General features: G+C 55.5%; 1 protein-coding gene across 11 annotated transcripts in view; it reads right to left on the reverse strand.

The window, feature by feature from the left end:
* Positions 1 to 22,683, reverse strand: part of STARD8 (StAR related lipid transfer domain containing 8) — an 89,713-nt gene that overhangs the window by 15,593 nt on the left and 51,437 nt on the right. Inside the window, exon 1 of one of the 11 annotated variants that reach the window (XM_075054086.1) lies at positions 11,485 to 12,065. The exons of 8 other annotated variants lie outside the window; for them this stretch is intronic. In XM_075054086.1, the coding sequence (XP_074910187.1) occupies positions 11,485 to 11,644 (160 nt within the window). In that variant the 5' untranslated portion in view covers positions 11,645 to 12,065. Of the gene's footprint in view, positions 1 to 1,497; positions 1,705 to 10,707; positions 11,014 to 11,484; positions 12,066 to 22,683 lie in introns of those variants that run through there. 2 more of the 11 variants (XM_075054088.1, XM_075054085.1) reach the window with 2 other exon arrangements.

The following is a 22,683-nucleotide window of genomic DNA, read 5'->3' on the forward strand; positions in this document are numbered from 1 at the left end:
TGCCCAAGGGAGCAGAAACTGCTCGGCTCTAGCGTCTCCGCTAGCACAAGGCAAAGAGGAGGAGATAACGCAGGAGCGATAAGGCCGCGAGACGCAATCTTAACCTCCTGATGAACCATTTCATTTCTGAACCCACCAAACCAAATACAGTACTTTGCCAGCCAAGAGAGGAAGATCTTTATTTTTAATAATTAGTTCAGAGCTCATCAAAACTTACAGACGGTCACTTGTGCAAACATCCTCCAGAAAAGCCTGCCAAAGAAACCTTTCCTCCTCCTTCCTCCTTCCCACCACCCCGGATCACCACACCTCTTCTTTCAAGCTGGTGTTCATTCTGGCAGGCACCAAAACCCTGATGGTTTTCTACACCCCCCTGCCTGGCTGGTTCCCATCCCTCACACGTGGTTCAGCTATCGCCTGGATGAGCCCATCCCACAACCAGCACTATTTTCTGGGAAATTTCTCAAATCTACAGAACTTGAGGAAAAACAGCCCAAAGCTCACACAGCCAAAGCAAGCTGCTGCCCAGTGTCAGCAGTCCATCGGTCTGCTGAGATTTACACTGCCGAGGGTGACAAACATTTGACCTCAAGTGTAGAAAATGCAATGGCAATTTCAGGGTCTCGCCCATCCCTCTGGAAGGCACCACCCAGCTCAGACTGGACTGACGCCGAATCCACCCAGAGCAGATTGCAGTGAAACACTCCAATTTCATCACCATCCATCAACAGCCTCAGCCGAGAACTCTGGCTGCATTTCCAATTACAAAGCTACAGCAGGGGGGGAAAAAAAAAATAAAAAAAAATCTCAAAACAAGCAGTTCAGTTAGGGACGGGCCCAAGCCAAAACCCTGGACCCAAATACTTCAGAAGTTTTGGGAAGAAGTTTTGGAATTAGCATCTGCATCTGGGTCCAAACTGTGCAGCTGTCCTTAACCGTGCCGTGAACCCAGCCAAAATGCGGGGCTGACCCCTCCTGCCCTCGACAGAGCTCAAACCCAGTAACCCCAGCAGAGACCTCAGCCCTGGAGCTCGACTGGGTCAGCCCGGTCCCTGCAGAGACCACATTCCTCCCGTGCGCCCCAGCACCTCCGCGGGGAAAGGTGCCCCACGGCTGCGACTGTCCAGCCGGGAGGGGACCAAGACTCACGGTCCATGGGAGCGGTACTTGGTCGTGACAGCTCCGGAGAGCAGATCCCTCCCGCATCCGCAGGGCAGGCAGGGTCCGAGGATGGGCATTTCCCACAGCCCCCTGGCCAATGGACCAGACCCCCCTCCTGCTCTGCTCCTCCATCGCTGGCCATGGGGCCATGACGGCCAGAGGCCGCGGTTCAGGGTGTCCCCAGCCAAGAACAGAAACACCAACCTCCCAACCCGCTATCGCCCCACGACGTCCGGACCCCCCGCCGCCCCCAGGGAGGGATGTCTCCGGCATCTGCCCCCAGAGAGGACAGCGGAGGGAAGGGCAGCCGGGAGCAGAGCCGCGTGCCGAGCTTACCCCTGACGGCGGAGGGGCTGAACTGGTAGAAGAGCATGGCCGGGGTGCCGATCGGCACCGCTCCGCCGGCCGGGGGACGCGCAGGAGCCGGGGGACACCCAGCGTGGCCACGGCCACCCTGCCGGGCTGGGGAGCAGCCGGGGGCCAGGGCTGCAGCCTGCAGCAGGATGCTCCCGCGCGGGACTGAGCTCGGCCGCCCATCGCCCCGGTGGAAACGAGGAGTCAGAGCACGACATTTCCTTCCTCTTCGCAGCCTCCTCCCGGCACAGGGGCTGGCGGGGAGGTGGGGGGACAGGGTAACCGTACCTCTTCTTGCCCCGTTTTGGGGCCAGGTCCCAGGCATCGCCCGCTGCGGCGAGTCCTGCAACCCTGCCCGGAGCCCCACGCAGCGGGGAGCAAGCCCACCAAGGGCAGGGGGGCTCTGCCCACCCCAGGCGTCAAAGCGCTGGCACGGAAAAGGTTTCCAAGTGTTCGTGTCCCAGACAGAGCCGGCAGCCAGCTTCCTCCCTTCCCACAGACATGCTTTCCCAGGGAAGCGCAGGAAAGGACGGGCAGGCGAACGCTCCCGCAGAACACACCAGTGGGTGGTGAACTGCCCGCGGGGGGCACGGCTGCGGTGGCAGCCCCAGGGCCACGGCCGGACGGCGTGCACGGGGTCACCCATCGCAATGCGTGCCGCCAGCCCTCCCCACCACCTCCCCGGGAGCTTCACTGCCGGGGTAAGGTGACGGGGGTCCCAAAGCCCGCACCGGAGAGCCGGCAGCACAAGTGCCCGCCTGCAGCCTCTGCTGGAAATCCAGTCCGAGCCCCTGGGGATGCTGCCTGGAGACCCACCGCTGCCTCGAGCCGAGCAGAACAGCCACGAGCAGCAGCAATGGAGGCGGGTTTCCAACAGGGCTGCATCTCCAGACATGCAGATTCTGTGACATCTAATAAAGGCTCGTCGCACACTACACCCACCCCTCAGCAGGGCCAGGAAGAGGGTCTCGTTGCCTCCTCCGCTCAGCAAATGATTTTCACAAGCTTGTAGCAACTTAATATCTTCGCAATCTGTAGTTTAAATGTGGCGGAAATGATCCCATTCGAATTGTATTGCGGGAGGAGCAGGCAGGCAGACACCGGCAGACAGGCACATAAACAGGCACAGAGCCTGCGCTTCCCTAAGAAACAAGAGGATAAATCTCACAAAGCTGTCTTCCCACCACACGCCAAACCCAACCTCGGAGGAGCCCAAACACACCCGGCACACGGGCACCCGCTGCCGCAGAGCCAGAGTCGCGCGTGCCACCCACGCGCCGGGGTGCTCGGCTCCCCCCACGGCTCCTCACCGAGGAACGAGCAGCAGATGAAGATGAGACACAAAAGACGGCATCGCTTCCCTGGGGTCTGCGGCAGGGGAAGAGGGGCTGGCGGGTTCCTGGTATTTTCAGCTGGGTTTCCTAAGAAGACTTGCGCAAGCCTTCTCCGCCTGCGTGTCTGCATCACCGCAGCCGTCGGCACCACCACCCACCTGCCGGCCACCTTCACCCACATCTGACAGAGGAGCGAAGACGCGCGCACACACAAAGCTGCTAACCAGGTTCACGAATGCACACAGGGAAGGTAGATGAGCGGCCCCGTCACGTCTCCTGCTTCAGAGGAAGCTCTCCACCTGAGATGAGCCCTCAGTAAGCGCATGGACAGCCCCATGCGGGGAAACCAGCACCAACACACTCGCTGGAAAATGCTCCCAGTGGTGCACAGCCCTTACGAGCCACCAGAGAATCCCCTCCAGTCAAAGCCTCTGCCCTTCTCCAGCAGCTGCTGAGGCTGGAGGGCTTTTCCCAAGGAAAAGGCATCCACAGCCACTCTCCCCCTCTCTTGTACCCAACAAGGAGCACAGGCTGTGGCCCAAGTGTCACCGTGGTCCATCAGAAACACGCCGAGCGGGTCGAGTGGGGGCAGCTCCACCAGCTCGGCTGTTGCAAAGTGATGCGGGGATGGAGGGCTCTGTGGGTGGGTGTCCCCCCACACAGACTGGGAACCCAGACCCCCCAGCACACCAGGGCAAGGGGTGGAAAGCAAAAATTAAGAGAAGAGGCTCTCATTTTGCTAGTGAAAGTGGAAGAAAAGGATGAAAACCAACATGAAAATGGAAAAAGGAACAAAATTCCCCCAGTCATCTTCCTGCACAGTCACTGCACCGTGGCACTTCCCTGGATGTAACCCACCAGCAAGCGAGCACCAAGATCTGCGCCACGTCTACAGTGGCTCCGACAGGAACAGCTCCTGGTCGTGGGATATTTGGAGCCTGTCATCTCTCCCTCAAGTGCTTTTGGGGCTACAGCTACCCCACCCCTGACCTGGAAGAGGCACGGATGGGGAAAAGCCCGGGAGATGCAATAAAAGCTCTAAAACAAGCGAGCTGGAACACCGGAGGCAAACGTAATTACAGGCAGGAAAGCCACTTCCCAGAACCCCGGCTCTGCACTTTCGCTTTAAAAATCAAAAATAAAAAAACGAGAAGTCACACCCCAGGATCCCAGCTTCTCACAGCAAGTTTCCAAATTCCCCATAAAAAGTCCCACACAGCCAATTAGTGTGTGAAGAGAAAACCACATCATAAAATTGCCCATACGTTACCTAATGGAAAGCCATGAAACCAGCTGCCCGGCAGATGCGGGTGGGAGCCCCGAGCCTCCGGCTGTCACACTCCAGCGCTAGCAGGGGGAACACTCTTTTTTCTTTCCTTTTTGGTGTGTTTTCTTTCCATCCTGCCTTAAAATAAACTGTTGCCTACAACAGTGACTATGCAGAAGTGGAGCCCAGCTTCCCTTCCCAGTCTGCAGACAGAAGTACTTGCCTACTTTTTACAGAAATGACAGAAAATCCTGACAGATCTCCCAAACCAGGGGTATGTGCCTTCACTGCTTGAAAAAGCAAGGAGCTGAAACAACAGTTTCCCATGGGAAATACGTATCCTACTGCTGCTGAAGGTGCTGGGGCCAGGGCATTGCCAGTGAAAGAAGAATTAACTCTGCCTGCAACGCCCAGCGCTGTGCTCACAGAAATCAGTGTCACCTCTCTGAACAGGGCATCACTCAAACACATCTGAGGGCCAAATCCAGACCCCTCCATGCTGACTGAAGGCACTTCTCCCCTTTCAGCGTGCTTAGATGAGGTGCCCAGAGTAAGCCCCCACGCTGCCTCCCGCACTCTGCCGGGGCTGCACTCGCAGTTCATTGCAGAGCTCATTGCCCACGCCGACCTGGGCTTTTGGAGCAGGAGAGGCATGCTGAGTTTTATGCGGCCACGGGCATCCCCCGTCCATGCGCGGTTTGGCACTCAGCACCGATAAATACCAGTTATCTGCTTCCAGCCCGGCCAGTTCCCAGCACCATCCAGCAAACCGCAGAGATTTCAAAGCCGCCAGCATAGACAGGGCACACAGATAGGAATGAGAAACACGGCTGGACGCTCTCCCAGATGCAGAGGGTTTCCATAATTAACCTTCATGCAGTAAATAGGTCTCACAAGTTTTGGGAACTGCTCCTCGCTATGTCACCAATGAGGAATTGTTCAAATGCCTCCAACACCTCCAGCCCCGACATGCCCTGTCTGCTCCCAAGGGCATCGCTCCCCTGGGGATGGCACCGCGCAGGGGGGTGATGGCACGGCAGGGGCACCAGCGGGTACCAGAGCCCACCACCATCCTGTTCATGTCCCAGACAGCTGCTGCATGGTCTACGATGAACATGGGGAAAATCTGAGGGTAAAAATGATCCTACAGGTAGCACAGAAGTTGCTGTCCGGTGTCTGCGTGGGTGTTGGTACCGGAGCACCAGCTGGTACAAACTGGGCAAGAAGCTCTCTGGCCACCTCCCTGACCCTTGGTGAGGAGACGGCAGCCGCTGGGTTTCTGGATCACCTCATGTACCACCCTCAAACATCACCCCAAGCTCCTCTGCTCCCAGCTGCCCTCCAGCCGCCGGCTGGGTGCCGTCCCTTCCTTCCCCATCGCCCCTGGGCAGTACCCGGCTTCAGCAGATGCTCACAGCCACCCTGCCCAGCGCCCTGTGCCCCGGCTGGCAGCAAGGCTGGAAACTGCAGCTGGGCAGCAGCTCCTCGGTTAGGGCAGCGGAGAGGAAGGAAGGGCCCTGGGACGCCGGACAAACCACTGCTCTATTGTCAAAGCAAAGCTTCCAGGTAACAAAACAGGCTCCGCTCTGCGGGTGCCCCCCAGCCCGGGGCAGAGGTGGCTCCGTGAGGGGTTTGCCCGGAGCCTGCCCCAGGCAGCACTGCAGCAGCCACCCCCGGAGCGCTCCCCCCACCTTATCTCTGCCCCGCTCACATCTCGGCTCAGCTCCAGGGTTGCATGTAACCACGGTTATCAACTGGATGTGACAGCTTTGGTTTCCTCTCCTGCAAACGAGCCTAACCGTAGTCTCATGTCTGTTTTATTCTGTTCTAAAGAAAGTTAAAACATCACCCTTTGAACCTAAAGCGAACCTTGTGCTCTGCAGTGCAGAAACGTGACTGTAAGACCACGGCCATGAGGAAGTCCAGGGCAATGCTAGAGCTTGGCTCTGCACCATGCCCAGCCAAAAAAACAGCTTCTCCCCTTGCAGGCTGGCACCCAAGACAGGAGCTGCGTCTGATCTGCACAGGGAACACCACCACTTCCACAAACATTACTTTGAGCAATTTAAATTTAAAGGTTTGCAGCCTTTGCTGTGTGTAAAAGGATTGCAAGATAGCACTGACGTAGCCACATCAGTCCTAAACGAATGAGGCTTCATCATACCTTTGCAAAATGCAAACACTTTTGTTACTTTTTTACTTTAGAAAGGGGAGAAAACTTCTCCTCTCCTTTCAGTATTCACTCCTCTGGGACAACAAAGCCTAACAGCCACCTCCGGAGAAGCCAATGTTCATCTTCTGCAGCAGCGAAGGGTCTCTTCCTCTCTTGGGGTGCTATTTTAGACCCAACAAGGCAGGGACGAACAACCAACATCCATGCTCAGGAGGCATGGGGTGCACCAGCTGCTGGAGGGAAGAAACCAGCTGGGCTGGACACGCTGTCCGCTGGACGTGGCTGCAGGACGCGGTGGGGTGGCAGAGACGGACCGAGCCAGGGCTCCCCCAGCACCACCACGACAGCTTCCCTTTGCAAGGCAGCGCTGCTCCCTGCCCCTCGCTCGTGGGCAGGAGGAAGGAGGACCCGGCCAGTCCCCTGGAGCTGGTGGCTGCTCCTCTCCGTGGTTTTAGGTCACACGCAGCATGGCAGACTGGACAAAGACAGATCTGTGTGCAAGCCAGGCGAGGCATTCACTACGGGGGTGGCCCACAGGACATTCTAGATGCCTGCTCCCCACAGGCATTTCTGCTCCTCAGAGTCTTGCAGCACCTTTGGCCACCTCAGGACACCTCCTCCTGGCCCTCGGCTTCAGACTGTCTCTGGGAGCACGAGTGCTGCGGTAGCTCAGGGGTTAAACATCCTGCATTTGAGTGCTGCAGCTGCAGAGCAGATGTCTGGTGGGAACAAGGGGATGGAAAGGGCACCGATAGGAACAGAAACAAAGGGCCAGGAAGGTGAAGATCCTGATCCGTCCTCCTTGCCTCCTCCACCTGCATTTTTGCAGCTGCTCTGACCCCACAGGAACAACAGACAGGGCAGGAACCCGTCCCCTCCTGCACCCCGGGGACCGCAGCAGCAAGCCCCCCCTTGCGCAGGAGGAGGGAGCCCAGCAGGAACCTCGGTTTCCATGTCTGAAGAAGGCAATGGCAAAGCAAGCTCAGGGGAGAGAGCGCCTCCGGCTCCAGCCCGCCCTGTGCACCACCCCGAGAAGGTCCATCAGCACCAGCACGGCCGACGGCTCACCTCTGCCCGGATCTAGACTTGGCTTGAAAGCTTACTGTCTTCTCTTGGGCACCCGCTACGTTATTCCCTTCCTGGGTTTCAGGCTGTTACTCACTCTGCTGAGCTGCCTGTATCTATACAAGTGCACATCCATGTGCAGGGGACAGGGAGAAGCTTCCCAGCGAAAATAAGAATTAGAAAGAAGGTGCTTGCATGGCTGAAGCACCCAGAGGGAACGAGTGATGCTGGTAAGAGTGACCGCACTGCAGCAGCAGGGTCTGTCTGCAGGTCACTACCCTTTACCAAGCAAAGAGCACCAAGACACCCCAGTACAATCCCAAATAGCTGAAAGGAAAAGATGGCACCCATCTGTGGAATGAAAAGGTAGAGCTTTGCAGGTCCACCTGTGCTCCTCCTTCCACATATTCATGCTCCAACAGCCCCGTGCCTGCAGCCAGCAAGCAACCGCTCACAGGGAAAAGGGCAGCCTGCCCCATCCAAACGCAATTACTGTGTACACAAAGAGCACTGGATATATGTTGGCATATATATATGCATTTCTACTGTTGAGGTGGCTGTGGTGGCTGAGTGCTCTCATTTCTGCTATTGGAAACCCAGAAGAGAAGCAAGATGAAAACAGCTGCTCAGATGCTGAAGAAAATTAATACATCTTCCCATCCTGTATCCCACCCTTTCTAAAACTGCACTGTTGTTTTCCTGTTGATCATCCCGTGGATCTCACATGCACTTTGTTTGGACTAACGGACGCCGTCCCTCCGAGGGCAGCCAGCGGTGCAAGAGCTCCCCACCTGACCGCTTTGGTAGTGCCGGGGCACAGCATCCATCAGCCGCCGTAGGTACTGGCCAAAACTGCACCTCCCTGATAAGGAGGGATCGCATCATGCATTTCTTTAGGTGGACAACAACAAGAGTTCATTTTTCAGCTGCTTGGAAGAGCGTTAGACCCAGCACCGACAAAATGACGTACCCACAGCCTACCCTCACCTCCAGCAGGCTCTGAGGTCGAAGTCCAGAGAGCTGCATCCCGCTGCTGCTTTCGCCATGGCACTTATACCGCATGCAGTGTGAGACCCAACGCAAGCCATCACCGAAGGCCAAGGAAGGTCAAGGCAAAGGAAAACGACAGTAGTTTTGCTAAAAAGCCAGAATCAGCAGCAGCTCCCGCCTTTGCAGAGTGCTCTCAGCTCCCTAACGCAGCATCTGCAGCTGATGCACATTCACATCTCCAGTCAATGCCACCTGCTGCAGTTTCTCTCCTGCACTACTTGCTTAGGAGAGATCCTCAGCTGCTACTTTTAAATCCAGGCGTTAAAAAATAATTACTTGCTTAATACGTGAGGGAATTCCCTCCTACTTCTATGTGTTTATTTAGAATAAACACTAGTGTGTGTTACCAGAGGAATCCCATGGAGCAGCATTCCCTCGTGGTCTTTCTGCAGCTTTGTCGTACAGAATTACAAACCCATCCAGTCCCCAGCTGAGGAATGCACAGGCTCCTATGGCCTTTGGTGGGAGTTCTGCAAGCCCCTGGGGACGGTGAGGCCAGAGCCAGAGGTGTCACACCGGTCCGGTGGCCGCCCGAGCCGATGGCCAGGCATTGCCACAGCCCCAGTACAGAAATGCATCCTCGCAGGAAGAAATGGGCACTAGTTTCTCAGCAGAGGCACAAAGGGTTGCTTTAGAGTTCTTTTCTTCCCTTTTTAAAGGCTGCAATACAAAAATTAGCCAGAATCAAGTATCTCTCCAGCTCTGTGCAATAATCTGCCTCCTTTTTCTGCCTCACCAATCCCCTACTGCAGACTCCAAAGCCTGAGTCCGAAGCCATCCCCGCTCCTGCCGCAGCGTGCCCTCGACCAGCAGCCCGCTGGCTTTCGCTGTGGCCAGACTCCATCTACCAAGTGGTCCCCACATCTGCTGCTGCGGCTGGTCCACAGGGAGCTGCGCAAGCAAAGGCGCTCAGCACTTCTGCACAGACACCTGCACACGCTAATCGCTAAACTTCTGAAAATCCCGTCCCACATCAGAAAGATCTCTGCAAAATTCAGGTTTTTAACACCACAAAGGCCTGCACGTGCAGATGACCACAATACCATCCCTCAGCCTGCAAACAGCAGCTTGAGGTTCAGTTACAGAATGGCCCTGCCGGTCTGCACCGCAGTCTCCTCCCCGACAGGGACATCTCCCTGCAGCCCTTCTGGAGAAAACTACAAATCGAGGTGTAAAATAAAAAAAAAAAACAAAAACCCAAAACCTAAGTTTTAAAAAGCAGCCAAGTAACATCTCTCATGTGAACCCAGGTCTGTGTACGCTGGGGCAGGACTTTCACCCTGCCCACGGGATCTCTCCATCTGGAGCATTAAAGGCTCGGTAAGAAGCCACAGCCCCTTTTGCTGTGCCCAGCACCCACCAGCATCGCCCGGGCATCGCTCACGGCTCAGCTGCCAGCGGCTCCTGGGGGGGCACTTCCCTCCCCACCCCGCAGCTCACCCTTCGCAGCCCTGAAGCCCTCTCCCCCGCTCCCCGTCCCCTCCTTTCCTCTCGCTTAAAGCTGCTTTTAAGTAAATCGGCGTCAGCAGATGATGCCACATCCCGTGGCATGGCTGGCACTGCCACCACCGCGGTCCCGGCCAGCACCGGCTGCCGCCCTGGCCACCTTCGCTGCCTGGCAGGAGGTGGGGGTCAGGCTCACGGAAAGGGGTTTTGGCTTGGGCTCAGGAAAAAACCGAAGGTTAGGAGGAGCCGGCATGCCGCGTGGCCACTGCACTTTCACCAGCTTGGTTGACTCTGTGAGAACTAAGCCCAAATATTAAAGAGGCTGCAGATCTATTGCACCTACTGCATCTTAGGCGGGGAGCAGAGGAGTTGAAAGAAAAGCCACACACAGTGTGGCTGAAACCAGCCTGTGCTTTGTCGCATCCATTTCCCCTCTCCTTCCTATCACGCACAGCCGCACCCTCAGTACTGGTGCCTTATTTCATCGGGGGTTCAGGGCTCACAACGTGCCTAACTGCAGCCCCTCTCCAGGCAGGCACACTCCCATAAGGGCAGAAGGTACAGATCATTTCAAGGAAAAAAAAAAAAAAAAGGTAAAGGAAAACCTGGTCTGTTTTTCAAGCAAAGAAAAAAAAAAAAGCTTAACAATAAAACAAATTACACCTCCTAACCCTGCCCTCACCCTGCTGCATAAAAGCCAAAGCAAACTGACTTGCTGCAAAGGAAATACTGTTTTCAAGAAATCGCTCAGAAGAAAAAAGGTCATTTTACAGACTTTCCCGTCTCCCCCCCAAAACCATGTTTGCTGGCTGAAACCTCCTAATACAAATACAAAGCTGGGACACGAGCAGACTCACCATGGCAGAAGCTGTTAATCCTAGCTTTGTTCATTGGAAACCGTGGATTAAATGCAGAAAAAAATATCAGCATGACCACTGGCCTCCTTGATCCCCCACCTCAGCCACCCCAGGACCATCCACTGGAGGCGAAAGCACTCCTGGCCAAAGACCTTCCCGCAGGCAGTCAACTGGAGATCTCCGATTTTTCCATGCGGGCCGACGGTACCGAGCTAATAAAATCAGCCCTCATTGACCCTGCCTGCCCGGGCAGCCGTCTAATTTCTCGTTAGAAGCGAACAGGACATCCCCGGCCGTGCAAAGGGCTGAACTGTTCAAACAGCGGGGGTGGGAGCAGGCGGGGAGCGCGCGAGAAAGCCCGAGCGAGAGCGCACATGCACGCAGGCACGCTGCTTAACTGTTTCCAGCTCCCCGTAAGCCCTGCCCGAGCGGCGGGACGGGCTCGCTGCCCCCAGAGCAGCCGTTCCCGTGGCCGGGGGTGTTCCACGAGATGCCCCGGAGCAGGGACACCAAGGTGGCCTGTCCTGGCCACGGCCGGGCACGGAATGCCCGTTCCAGCCAGGTGGGCTGCAGCTTTCCATTGCAACCGGAAAAATTAGGTACCGAGATAACGCTCAAGCGTGACGCTTCCCGCAGGGCTGCATTTTGCTGACACCGGGCTCTGGGAGCGGGACCGACCGACACTGCTCTGCCGTAAGCCGGGAGGGAGGAGAGCGATGGAGACCACCAAAACCCCGTTTCCCACCCCATCAGACATCGACTCATCAAACCACTGACCGTAAACCTCTGCTGAGGACTTCTCTCGGTCGGCTGTTTGCAAAGCGCGGGAGCTGCCAGCCACTCGCAGCCAGGCAGGGCAGTGCGTGTGAACGCAGCCTTTCCCGTGTGCCGGAGCCGGGAGGGCTGGGAAAGCTGAAAGCAAAGACTGATCCATCATAAATTTCCCAGTCTCTCAAGATACCGAAGAGGACTAAAAGCTTTGGAAGAAGATGGTTCAGAGACAAGAACAGGAGCACCTGCTATCCAAGATATCTAGACTTAATTGCCTAATTTTCTACAGATTCACGGTCTGCACTCAAGCCATCAGTGCTTCGCCTTGCCCTGGGAGCGCTTCTTCCCTCCGCGCAGGCAGGAAGGACTCGCCTAACTTTTTTAGGCAGACCAAAGCTGAGGGAAACAGTGCAGTCCAAGTGAGAAGCTCTGGTTGACATGGGATTAGTCTCCGTAATGAAAAGCACATTCTCTGCAACTGCACTTCCCCAAGTCGGTGCTTTTGGCATAAATAGTTCACAGAACGAGCTGTGAGATCCCCTCGGTTGAGCAGGACCTGGCAGGGGAGATCCTAGGTCCGAAGCACAGAAGGGGACAGTTGAGAGGAGCAGGCTGGTAAATACATCTGCGAGCAAACCTTGGAAAGGAGCGGGATGAAAACACCCGCACACGTGACAGCGAGGGCGTCCAGCTGACAACAGCGATCGCCTTGCAGATGGGGAGGCGTCTCAGTGGCCATCCAAGTTACCAGCGGCCATGTGTAAAATTTCCACCAACACGGGAGGAGTCAAAAGCCGCTTCCAAATGTGATCTCACATCCCAGCGATGCAGGGAAGTACCGGGCCTCAGAGACAGCAGGGCTGCTGCCCTTCAGCTGCTTTAACGGAGGGTGCCTTGGCTGCTGCCCGGTCCAGCTCACAACACGCACTCCGCTAAAGCTGCTCAGGGATCCCATAAAGCTATTTTGACATAGCAGGTTAATGAAATCCCTGAACCGAGAGGTTTTGATCCTCTTGGGACTGAAAGCAAGCACTCCCCTTGCAAAGAGAGTACTGCTAATAGCCAGCAGCGGACTTAGCCAACCGATAACCAGTAATAACCATATTTTACAGTGAAAAAGAGCTTTCTGCGCACACATGACAGCAGACACCAAACCCAGCTGACGCTGCAGGTGCACGCCGGAGATGCGGGATGGTGGTGGCCAAGGTCGGCTCTCCGCAGGGGACACGTGCCACCCACGCTCACGCCAGCACTGGAACCGGGTCCCAGCCGGGGCGAGGTGTGCAGGGAGGCACAGGCAGGTGCCACACATGCATCCTGCCCGCTGCGACGCCCTCCCCCTCGACAAGGGGATTTGGGTCCAATTCTTCTCAGGAAAAGCCTCTTCCACCACTATCCCTGGCCGGTCCTTCCCATCATTAATGCTACCGTGGCGCCACAGAAGGAAACCAGACCATAATTTCCAGCTGCAGCAAAAGAGCAGCAGCTGCCTCCCGGGTCTCTAGTCAGCCAGCATCTGTAGGTGGGAGAGAAGGGAGGAGAGAGCCTTTGCTGGCTCCAAAGCAACGGGAGAGGCAGCCAGGCGTCCCCTCGTCCGGAGCGAACTGAAACGCTGCCCAGGAGAGGAGGCTGAGAGGGTCCCTGCACCTACAGCTCCTTCTGGAGCACAGAGAAGGTCCCAGTGCCACTGTTCCCTTCACCCGTGGGAGAAAGGGGGAGCTGGCACAGCCTATCCAACCGGCTCCCTGTGTGTCCTGGGGAGCTGCTGCCCGGAGAAGCGAGGGAAGGGGGCCACAGCCCCAGGAGAGAACACCTGGCATGGGGACCTGCCGGTTGGCTAGTTAGCTCATGCTTCTCCTTCTCCAGTTGGTCTTCTCCTGGTCTCTCTGAAGTCTGGCTGTAGGGTGACCGAAGGAAGGCTGACATGTTTACCAGACATATCCTGATGCAGCTGGTAACAAGCTGGATTAATTCAAGTCAAACTCTACTAGGTCACACCGTAGGCTTCAACACCAGGTTATTTCTTTCTCGCCTTGTTTCTGATTCCCAGTGGGAAACACAATGGGTCTCTCATCCCCTATCAAGGGATACAGCATTGCAAAACATCCCACTCACCCCTCAGCTTGCTTCCTTACCCCCTGGTAGGCAAGACAGAAGAGGCCAGCGCTACAGGCAGGACACCGACCCAAGGACCACTCTGGTGGCTTCTGCCTTCTCCAAAGTTCTCCTCCAGACCACGCTGTCCAGGCGGGCTTCAGCAGCGATGAAAGCACAGCTAACGACCCCATAATCATCACAAAGACATGGAGGTCAGAGTGAAACCTTAGGACAAGGGTGGAACCAGACAGCACGGACCTGAGGTTTATGGAGGTCACCTGAGTCAAACAGGAGTCCACGGCCCTTCCTCTCTCCTTTTTTCCCCTTTCTCCCCACTGGAAGGAGATGGTGTTGGGGCTGGAGTCGAAGCTCAAGGCTTCCTTTTCTTTATGAAGCTAACAGGAGCTGCTGGAGAGAGTAGGCCAACAGGCTTTTTGAGAAGTAGCTTTAAAGGATGTCACAGTTTCACAAAGAGACAAAGGAACATTTCAAAAAAATACAGAAGTCTCCTTGCCAGGAATGTGGGGAATGTCAGGGAATATTACAAAACAGGATGCAAAAGCTGGCCTCAAGCAATATTATAGACTCATATGCTGGCCTGACAGTCAAGATGCTGAATCCCAATGGAAGATGAACCAGGGAATGGCAGACGCTGCTTACCTGGCTTGGTCCCATCTCTCTGTCACCTACCAGAGAAGCCAGCACAGCCATCTCTGCCAGCCAGCCAGCCCTGCGCCCCTTTCCACAGACATGCCTACCCACAACCCAGACACAGTCTAAAACGTGGCCCTTTAAGTATAACAAGGCATTTTCTGAGGAGCTGAAGCAAGCAAAGCCTCGTGGGACACGGCCAAAGAGCTTGTTCACATCACGGCAGAGGAATGATCTGAGGATGCACGGAGAGAACGGGACTGGTCCGTAGCCGAAGGATAGTCCTGAAACCCAGACCTTTGCTTGTAAGCAACAGGAAACGCTTCTCGGAGATGGTTAAAATGACTCTCTTCTTCAGTTTTGTTAATTAACGAAGTACTTCCCAGCCTTCCAAGGGATTTACAGGGATATGAGCTCACACACCCTTGCACAGCTATTCCAGCTCAAGGGAAGTTATGACGCTGAACGCATCAGAGTCAGCGCTGTGGCTGCAGACAGCAAGGTCAGAAGCAGAGGAAGACCTCCCCAGGGTCAGGCCAAGGAGAAGCCCATGGGTTAGAAGGCAGCAGAAGCCCTAATTCAACACACCAACCATTTGCAGTAGCATTAGAAAACAGAGGCCAGTTACTGGCAAAGCAGCGACTTTTGGCAGGAACAGGCATGTTTTTTCCAGCTTCCCTTCCATGTGAAAGCCCCTGCGTAAGTAAAAGAAGATTTGTCACAGCAAGACCTACTTGGGGTTTTCTTGCCCAGCTAAGTGTTGTCCCAACAGCACAATGGTCTCGCTGGTGATCGCAGCCAGACACAGTGAGGAGTCGTCTGCTGCTAACAGGAGACAAATTCCCCTCCTGATGATGGGCTTATGCGCAGGGCTGATGAAGGCTCCAGCCCGCGTCCGATGCTTTCTAGGGGTTATACTAGGAAAATTTTGCCCTAAAGACAGCCATACTGGAATATCCACCTGTGATCACACACGGAGGAAACTCTGCAACAAAACCTCTGCTGCAGCAGCCACACACCGTGGGGCAGCCCCGCTCTCCCCATCATTTTGGGGCGAGAGGACCAAAGCAAAGGCTGTCACGGTGCTCGCTCAGGTCTCCTTGCCTAGTGGGAAACCAGCCAGGTAAAGGCCTCCGCAGGGCTCGAAGCCCGTACGACCGCGCGTTGCAGGGTGAGGGACCTCGGCAGCATCGTCCCCGCACCTCAGAGGGGCTGCCCACCCTCGGAGCCCCCCAGGGACGCCTCAGTCCCATGCTTAGGTGCTTCGCACGGCAGTATTTTACACGTGTAAACTTCCCCAGCAGTCATCTCTGCATCCTTCGGAACAACGCTTTAAAATGTTTGTATCTTCTCAAGCAAGCATTACTTTTCAGTCTCACTAGCGTGCGGCAATTCTCCGGTTGACGTTTTTGAAGAAACCTTTGCCTCAGAAAACTTCTACCTTAGAGCTGCATAACGTCATTTGTGGTAAATCAATCAGCTCACATCCTTCTAAAACCCATCCGTGTCTATTTTTATGAGTCACTGATCTTTGACTCTCACATGCATGCTTTCTGAAGGGACTCAAAGCCCTTAATTAACACTCGGTTTTCACAAGTGGTTAGAAAAATTGAGTGCTGAGATGCTTTGAAATGGCAGGCTGTGAAAGTCTCTATTCCTGTCCCCTTGCAAAGGGCCAGCCCAGCATGCCGGCAGTCCTGGTCAACCTCAGCATCTTCAGGGGGCGAGCAGCACCAGCCCACCAGCCGCTCGCTATCTGGCCCCAAGACAGCCTTTTTTTGTCCAAAAAAATGCAAGTTCCAGTGCCTGGATGCATGGATGCACAGCTGCTCGCCTGATGCTCGTCTGAGCGAGCTACAGCCGCGCGCACACGGACGGGCACGCTCCGACATGTGCCCAGCACGCCGGCTCGCACGCGCAGACGCACACACGTGTGCATGGCGATAGTGACCCGTGACCGCTGCACTGAAGGACTCGCTGCTCTTGCCTGCCGGCTGTTCACGGAGCGTTTCGTTCCTACCTGCCAACAACCTGCCTGCAGACCCGCGGAGGGTCACGGGGTGCCTCCTGGCTAAGATCACCGAGCTGGACCGGAGGAGCTCATCTTTGTTCTCCTCGGCTTTCCACAGCATTCCCAGAGAGAAGCGAGGGATACGGCATCTCATCCCACTTCCACTGCAAAACGCCCCCGTGTCCATCCCCACCCCGGGCCCTGAGGGCTGGCACTGCAGAGGGATGCAGAGGACCGCTCGGCACGGGCGGATGGATGGGGCTTTCTCTGCAGTCCCTGCCCGCGCTCCTGGGAAGCGGCACACACCATTCCTCCCGCCCTGCGCCTGCCGAGGGGGAGAGGGCTCGAGCTGAGCAGAACCTCTTTCTGTCCTTTCATTTTCCTCCACGCAACCTACAGCTTCTCCTCTCACACTTTTTTTGCCCTGAGAAAGGTCTGAGGCATACCAAGTACTGGTTCAGCCTATCCATCAAAACAGCCCTGCCGAAGGTGGGATTGCTCCAGGTCTCAGTGCAGCCACCAGCCCACCCTGCCAGAGGACACCATCCCAAAGCAAGGGTGTAGGATTAGTGGTTGGTGTCCCGCTGACACAACCTTGACTGCTGGTTTATATCACCAGCATCATCAGACAGGTTGAGCCACACCTGCCGTGCCCATTTTCCCTTATTTGCTCTCCTCCTTCCCAAGCCCTGCCTGCTGTTACTCCTTTCCCCTCTGGACAAGGAGCCATTACTGGATAAATTACACATGCCAACCAGCTGGACCAGAGAGATAACAAGGCATTAACCAGGAGGCGTTCGCAGCCGTCCCGCGGCAGGCAGGACATCCCTCCCCAGCTGCTGGCAGCTCTGCACCGCGGCAGGTCCACAGCACCGACCCACTGCGGTGGCCGTGCAGGCAGGAGCTCGCTGGCAGCCCGTGGTTCCTCCTGCCCACGGCCGGCACAGCCCGGCTCACGGCCAGCCCCAGGCAAAGCTGGAGATGGGGGAAAGGGCAGCAGCGTTAGAAAATGGGGAAAGCGCCGTCAAAGCCACTAGTGCATCATTCAATACCCCGATGGGCTTCGGAGCCTGGCCATGAAGCAAGAGTGCCTCAATAATGGGCAAAACACAGGCTTATGCAATGCAGAGTTATATTTATCCGTGCTATCTCTATGCTGCCAGGAGCCGTTTACGAGCACAGCTCCTGTTCAAGGAGTACCACCAAAGAACAGGTAACTTCCCCAGGTGAAGCAGCTGGGCAGGCGACCAGCTCTGCCAGCGGAGCCAGAGAGAAGCCCAAGGACACCCCAAGATCTCTGTGTTGATTTGCAGTAAAGGAGATTGGGATCTCAGAGGCTTCAGGTCCCAGGAGGCAGGACCCCATCCCGACCCAGGGCCGGGCACCCAGGGAGGGCTGGCCCTGCCAAGACAGATGCTCTTAATTCACCATGTTTTCCTCCTCTCTATGGAGACAAAAGATAAAATGTCAGTGAACCTTACCAAATACTAATCATTGAGACTTCTGACCTCATTATCGTCTGCCTTCTCTGACAGCTGTGCCCAAAAAAAATAGAGACGTGAGACATGGGCTCCTTTCACAGGACCCTGCCTGGGGGACCTCAGTCCACCACCTCAAAATGAGAGGTGCCACCCTGAAGCACAGCTCTGACGGGGGAGATACGAAGGGGCAGAGGCAGGGGCTGCCATCGCAGAGTGAAGGGGTAGGTAAGGCTTTGCATAGCTGAGAAGGGGGCAGGAAGGAAAAACGTCAAACCACAGAGCTCTGCCAAGTGCTTGGCGCTGCTTCCGGCAGCAGTTTTGCAAAACTTAATTAATGAGCAAACATCTGCAGCTTCACATCCCGTAAAGCACATTCACAAAAACATGCTCCATTCATGCAAGAAATGAAATAAATTAATTAACAAAAAAAAAACAAAACACTGCTTCGCAAGCAGGTGGGAAAGCTGTGGAGAACAAGAGCAGGAGAGGCAGGCATCGCCGGCGCGGGCTGCAGCGGCAGCAGGACGGCTATGCCCCAGCTCCAGGGACGGCGTGACCCCCGGCACGGCTTCCTGCGCTGGAGGAAGAGGTCTGGGGCACACCCAGCTCCTCTCGAAACAGGCTCTACCGACGGAGAAAGGCAATCTGCTGAAAATTCGCCTTCAGCCAAGTCCCAGCCTGCCTCCACCTCCCTGCTGCCCAGAATCCTTCAGCCACTCGCAGCCCGCTCGAGCTGCAGGCTACGTACCGCTTTCTTGCAAGTCCAACGTCACGGCTCACAGCATCCGTGCGCCCGGGGAATGGAGCACGAGGGACAACAGCTTCGGCTTACCAGCAAGCTGACTTTCCTCTTTCTTGGCCGCTTCTTCGCTCCCACGCTACATGTCCTGCCACCACCACAGGGATCTCTCCCAGTGTCTGGGGACTGATCAGGGAGGACAGGACGGGGATTGACGTGGGCACCTCACCCATCCCTTTGAACCTGCATGCCAGAGCAGGAGCGTGCTTTCCACCAGACACAAACACATCCTCACCCAAGCCCTTCAGCTGCAAGGGGACCCCCCCCCAGTAACTTCCCGGCTTCATCTCCGTGTCACTCATGGTGGCGAGGCACCCAGAGGAGAGCAGCAGAAGAGCAGAGGACCATGCAGACCGGGATTCACTCCCACCTGTGGCCAAGAGCAGACAGCCAGGGAGGAGCACCAGACCAGGACCTGCAGCTCTTCTTCCCCAAAACCTCTGCTGGGGCTCTGCGGCACAGAGCTCCCAGGGCCCCCGCAGCCCACGGAGAAACCAGACAGTCTGGGGAGACACCTCAGCCGCCCGGCACGCAGGCCACCGTGCCACCCCACAACCAGGGAGTCTAAAATGGGAAGGATGAAAAGGCATGCACCCCTCTCACGGCAGGTGTCCTCGCTCTGGGGACCACGTCTCACACTTTCTCTAAAAATCAGAACTAATAGTGTACTTCAGAGAATTACTATACCCCACAGTGCAGGTTTGTTTTCATGATGGGGGTCTCGGAGGACAGCAAACATTGCAGCCGTACCAGCCGGGGGGGGGGCAAGGCTGCCCTCCCCCCCAGCACCCACATCTGTGCTGCAAAGTGGAATTTCCAGCTTTTCACCACCACAACACAGATTCCACCCACCACCCGCCTTACCAGGCAGTAACGAGAAGTAAGATCAGCCTCCTGTTTCACCAGTAAACACTTCTGTCATATTTGTAGCAGCTATTCAAGAAGCAGATCACTGTTTTCTTCAGTCACATTTCCTATTTAACCACCTGATGAGAAAATTAATTCACACCTTTTTGCTTTCTGGATCAAACGTTTAAAGTCAGACCTAACAGTCAGCTGGCATTTTTATGGCTACCAAAGAGAGAGGGTTTTGGTGTGAGTGCTTGCACGGCTACAAATCTGATTGAGAGCAGTCTGCAGGGTTTTTAGCCAGAGAAACTTAACAGATACAAAACCCATGGGGAAAAGAGACCAGGGCACAAACACAGCCAAAGCCAAATCCTCTTGCCTCTGACACAGGGACGGTTTTGGCATTACTCATGCTGCCCCAGATGAAGCTGGATGATCGGGACATGCTGAGCAAACACGGTGCGGCACGCGCTTCTGAAGGCTTTTCTTCCTCCTCCTCCCTTACAGTGGGTAACGCCAACTGCGGGCTCGACGGCTTTCCAGCAAACACAGCCTTAGGTCTCCAATTCCCAGTGATAACAAAACATCTTTAAACAAAAACCAATTCTGTTCTTCCCAATGCTTTCTATGTCACGTTCGGCAGAAACACCCTGCACCAGTGCAAGGAGCGCCTGGGGCTGCCGACACGAGCCCTGGCCAGGCTGCCCACCCACCGCACCGCAGCCCCAGCTGGAGCGCTGCCCCGCGGCAGCACCGCCGGCAGGCGCCCAAGGGTGGTCTCCAAACCCTCCCTCTCTCCAGCGCCTACGAAAGATTTAAAAATTATGCGGCTTCTTTTGTGCTGGGAATAATCCTCATCACACTGACCAGCACCACCTTATTTCATTTACCCTCTCTTCCCTGGTTCCTTGCTCTTTTGCAGTCTGGAAGTCAACCATTAGACCAGCGGTTATCTTTCTACCTGGCCCAGCACAAGAGAATCCCAGGTTGCAACCAGAATTTGAAAGAGCGGTGCTGATACCAGTACCGTATTTTTTAACTGCTCTCTGTGCTGCATCTCGTCTCCATTTCAACAGCGGGCACCTGGTCACGGGCCCCACAGTCTGAATCCCGTTCAAACATAAGGAATCCCAGGAGCAAGTATCAGCAAGGTGGCTATTTGGAGCACACACTTGGTGTGTGTTCGAGCAGAAACGGCACCAACTGGGCCCTCCAGACAGAGTCTTGTTGGAAGAGCGGACACATACTGGGAAACCTGAGCATCCCTTGCTGGAGCAGCGGCCAACCGAGCCAGCAGCCCAGCAGCAGCCTCACAGCAGGCATGCTGCCTTGGTCACCTGTGCAAAGAGGCAGCCTCCAGTGAGCCTCCCGAACATTTTCTGGAGGCTATCTACAGAATACCAGCGTTCCCAGTTCAGCCTTTTCACACCGCCACATGGCCAGCAGCATTTCGCGGCTGGGACCACTGCTCCTCGGGTTGCCAGAGCCGAGCGACACTACCAGTGGCCCCGGCAGAGACGGGGCCAGGAGCCAACACGAAACAATGGAAACCATTTACAGAGCAGGAAGCTGCATCTGCTGGATGAAACGCTATCTTCAAACAAGACGTGTTTGGATAACTCCAGTTTCATAACTCGCCTCTTCCGATGTTAGGAAATCACAGTAATAAAAAGAAAACAAAATGGGGGAGAAGGAACTTGGCACGGGGAACAATGGGAGAATTGCTTGAACCACGGTGCTGCCTCGGAGGTGAGCCCAGCCTGCTGCGTCTCACCCCGGGGCAGCGGGGCTCCGGCTGCAGGCTCCAAGGACCTTGCACAGGAATTAAGGTCTAATCAAGTATCAGCGGAAAAAGAGTTAAATCTGCACTACGGACATCAAGAGCACAGTAAATTTTGATGATCTTGTATATTACCACATTTGCTTGATTGTTTTTGTTTTTAATGGAAATCAAAGCCACCTTGGGGGAGGGAATTAGACAGAGGTCAGAATTTGGGGTCCAGCAGCACTTATCTTCATCATCTTAAAGGTAATGGAAGGGATGGTCTTAAAGGGTGGAAGAGGATGGCAAGTCACCCTTTCTTGGCATGGAGCACTTCTTGGGCAAAGACAGACACCTATTTTCTGGTGTTAGCAGTGCTGAATTATGGTGTAGACCAACCTGCCAGCTCCATAAATTCCTGCTAATTCCATGCTAACCTGAAAACCCTACAGACATTAGAGGAGGACTTAACAGTGTCTTAGTAGGTCACTACTTAGCAAGGAGAAGCAACGAGAGGGAAGACAAACACAACAGCTCCTCAGCTCCAAGCCCAAGGCAGCTGCTCTCTGACCCGGCACAATGTGAATTCCCATCAGACCTACTGCCTGAGCAGCGAGGTCAGCTGAAATCCTTACTCCAAATCACGCTCCCCGGCTAGGGGCAGCTTCATTTTCCAGAGCGCACAGTTCCTCTCTGACAGTTTTTGCAGACAAAGCAATAAACAGCCCTCACTCTCCATCGCCCGCGAGGCAGAGGGGAGCAGCCAGCCCGTCCTGGGTAGATCACCCCACGGTTCGGCCGCACCACAGTGGCCAGCACGGCGCAGCACGGCACCCATGAGGACAGCCCAAAGCAGATAATCCCCCCACACAGTAACTCCATTTTGCAGAGGAACACAGGGCAGCCGCTCAGCCACCTGCTCTGCACGGCCACCCCACGCTGGGCGCTGGCCCCCGGCTCCGAAACACGCTGTGGAGGCAAACCAGCCACAAGAACAACGCAGGGGGGACTGCAAAGGCAAGGCTTGGTAACGGGATTTTGTTCCTATTTTTAAATGCTGAGGCTTTAATGTAAATCAGGGCTGGCTGCTCCACCGACAGCTTCACGTCATCCTGTTTGCTCTGACCCGTCTGTGCAAATGGGTGTTTCGGGACACAGGGGACCCCACTTCGACAGCCGGCCGGTCCTGTGGCCACCGCTCCTGCCGCTGCCACCTCGAACAATTTAGGACAAGGAGCCAAAAGCTGAGGTCACTCGGCTCGGGCCGCCGGACCCCTCCCCAGCACCCACCTCCTCTCCCCACCCGCCCCAGTCCAAATATAAACTTGCTTACAGGAAATGCCTTAAAGAAAAGGCACCTCCCTGAGTCCCGAAGAATGCCCAGAAAATAAACTGTCTCTGGACATGAAGGAAATGGCTTTTTAAAAAAAAAAAAAAAAAAAAAAAAAATCACACTGCAAAGCAGCTTTAACCCTTTCAGTCCCTGCTGCAAACTCAGCTGCACCTGCATGCCTCAGGCTCTCAGGGTATTTCAAGGTGTCTGTGCTCCAGACTG

The sequence above is a fragment of the Buteo buteo genome, chromosome 22 (assembly GCF_964188355.1).
Source record: "Buteo buteo chromosome 22, bButBut1.hap1.1, whole genome shotgun sequence".
NCBI classification, from domain to species: domain Eukaryota; kingdom Metazoa; phylum Chordata; class Aves; order Accipitriformes; family Accipitridae; genus Buteo; species Buteo buteo.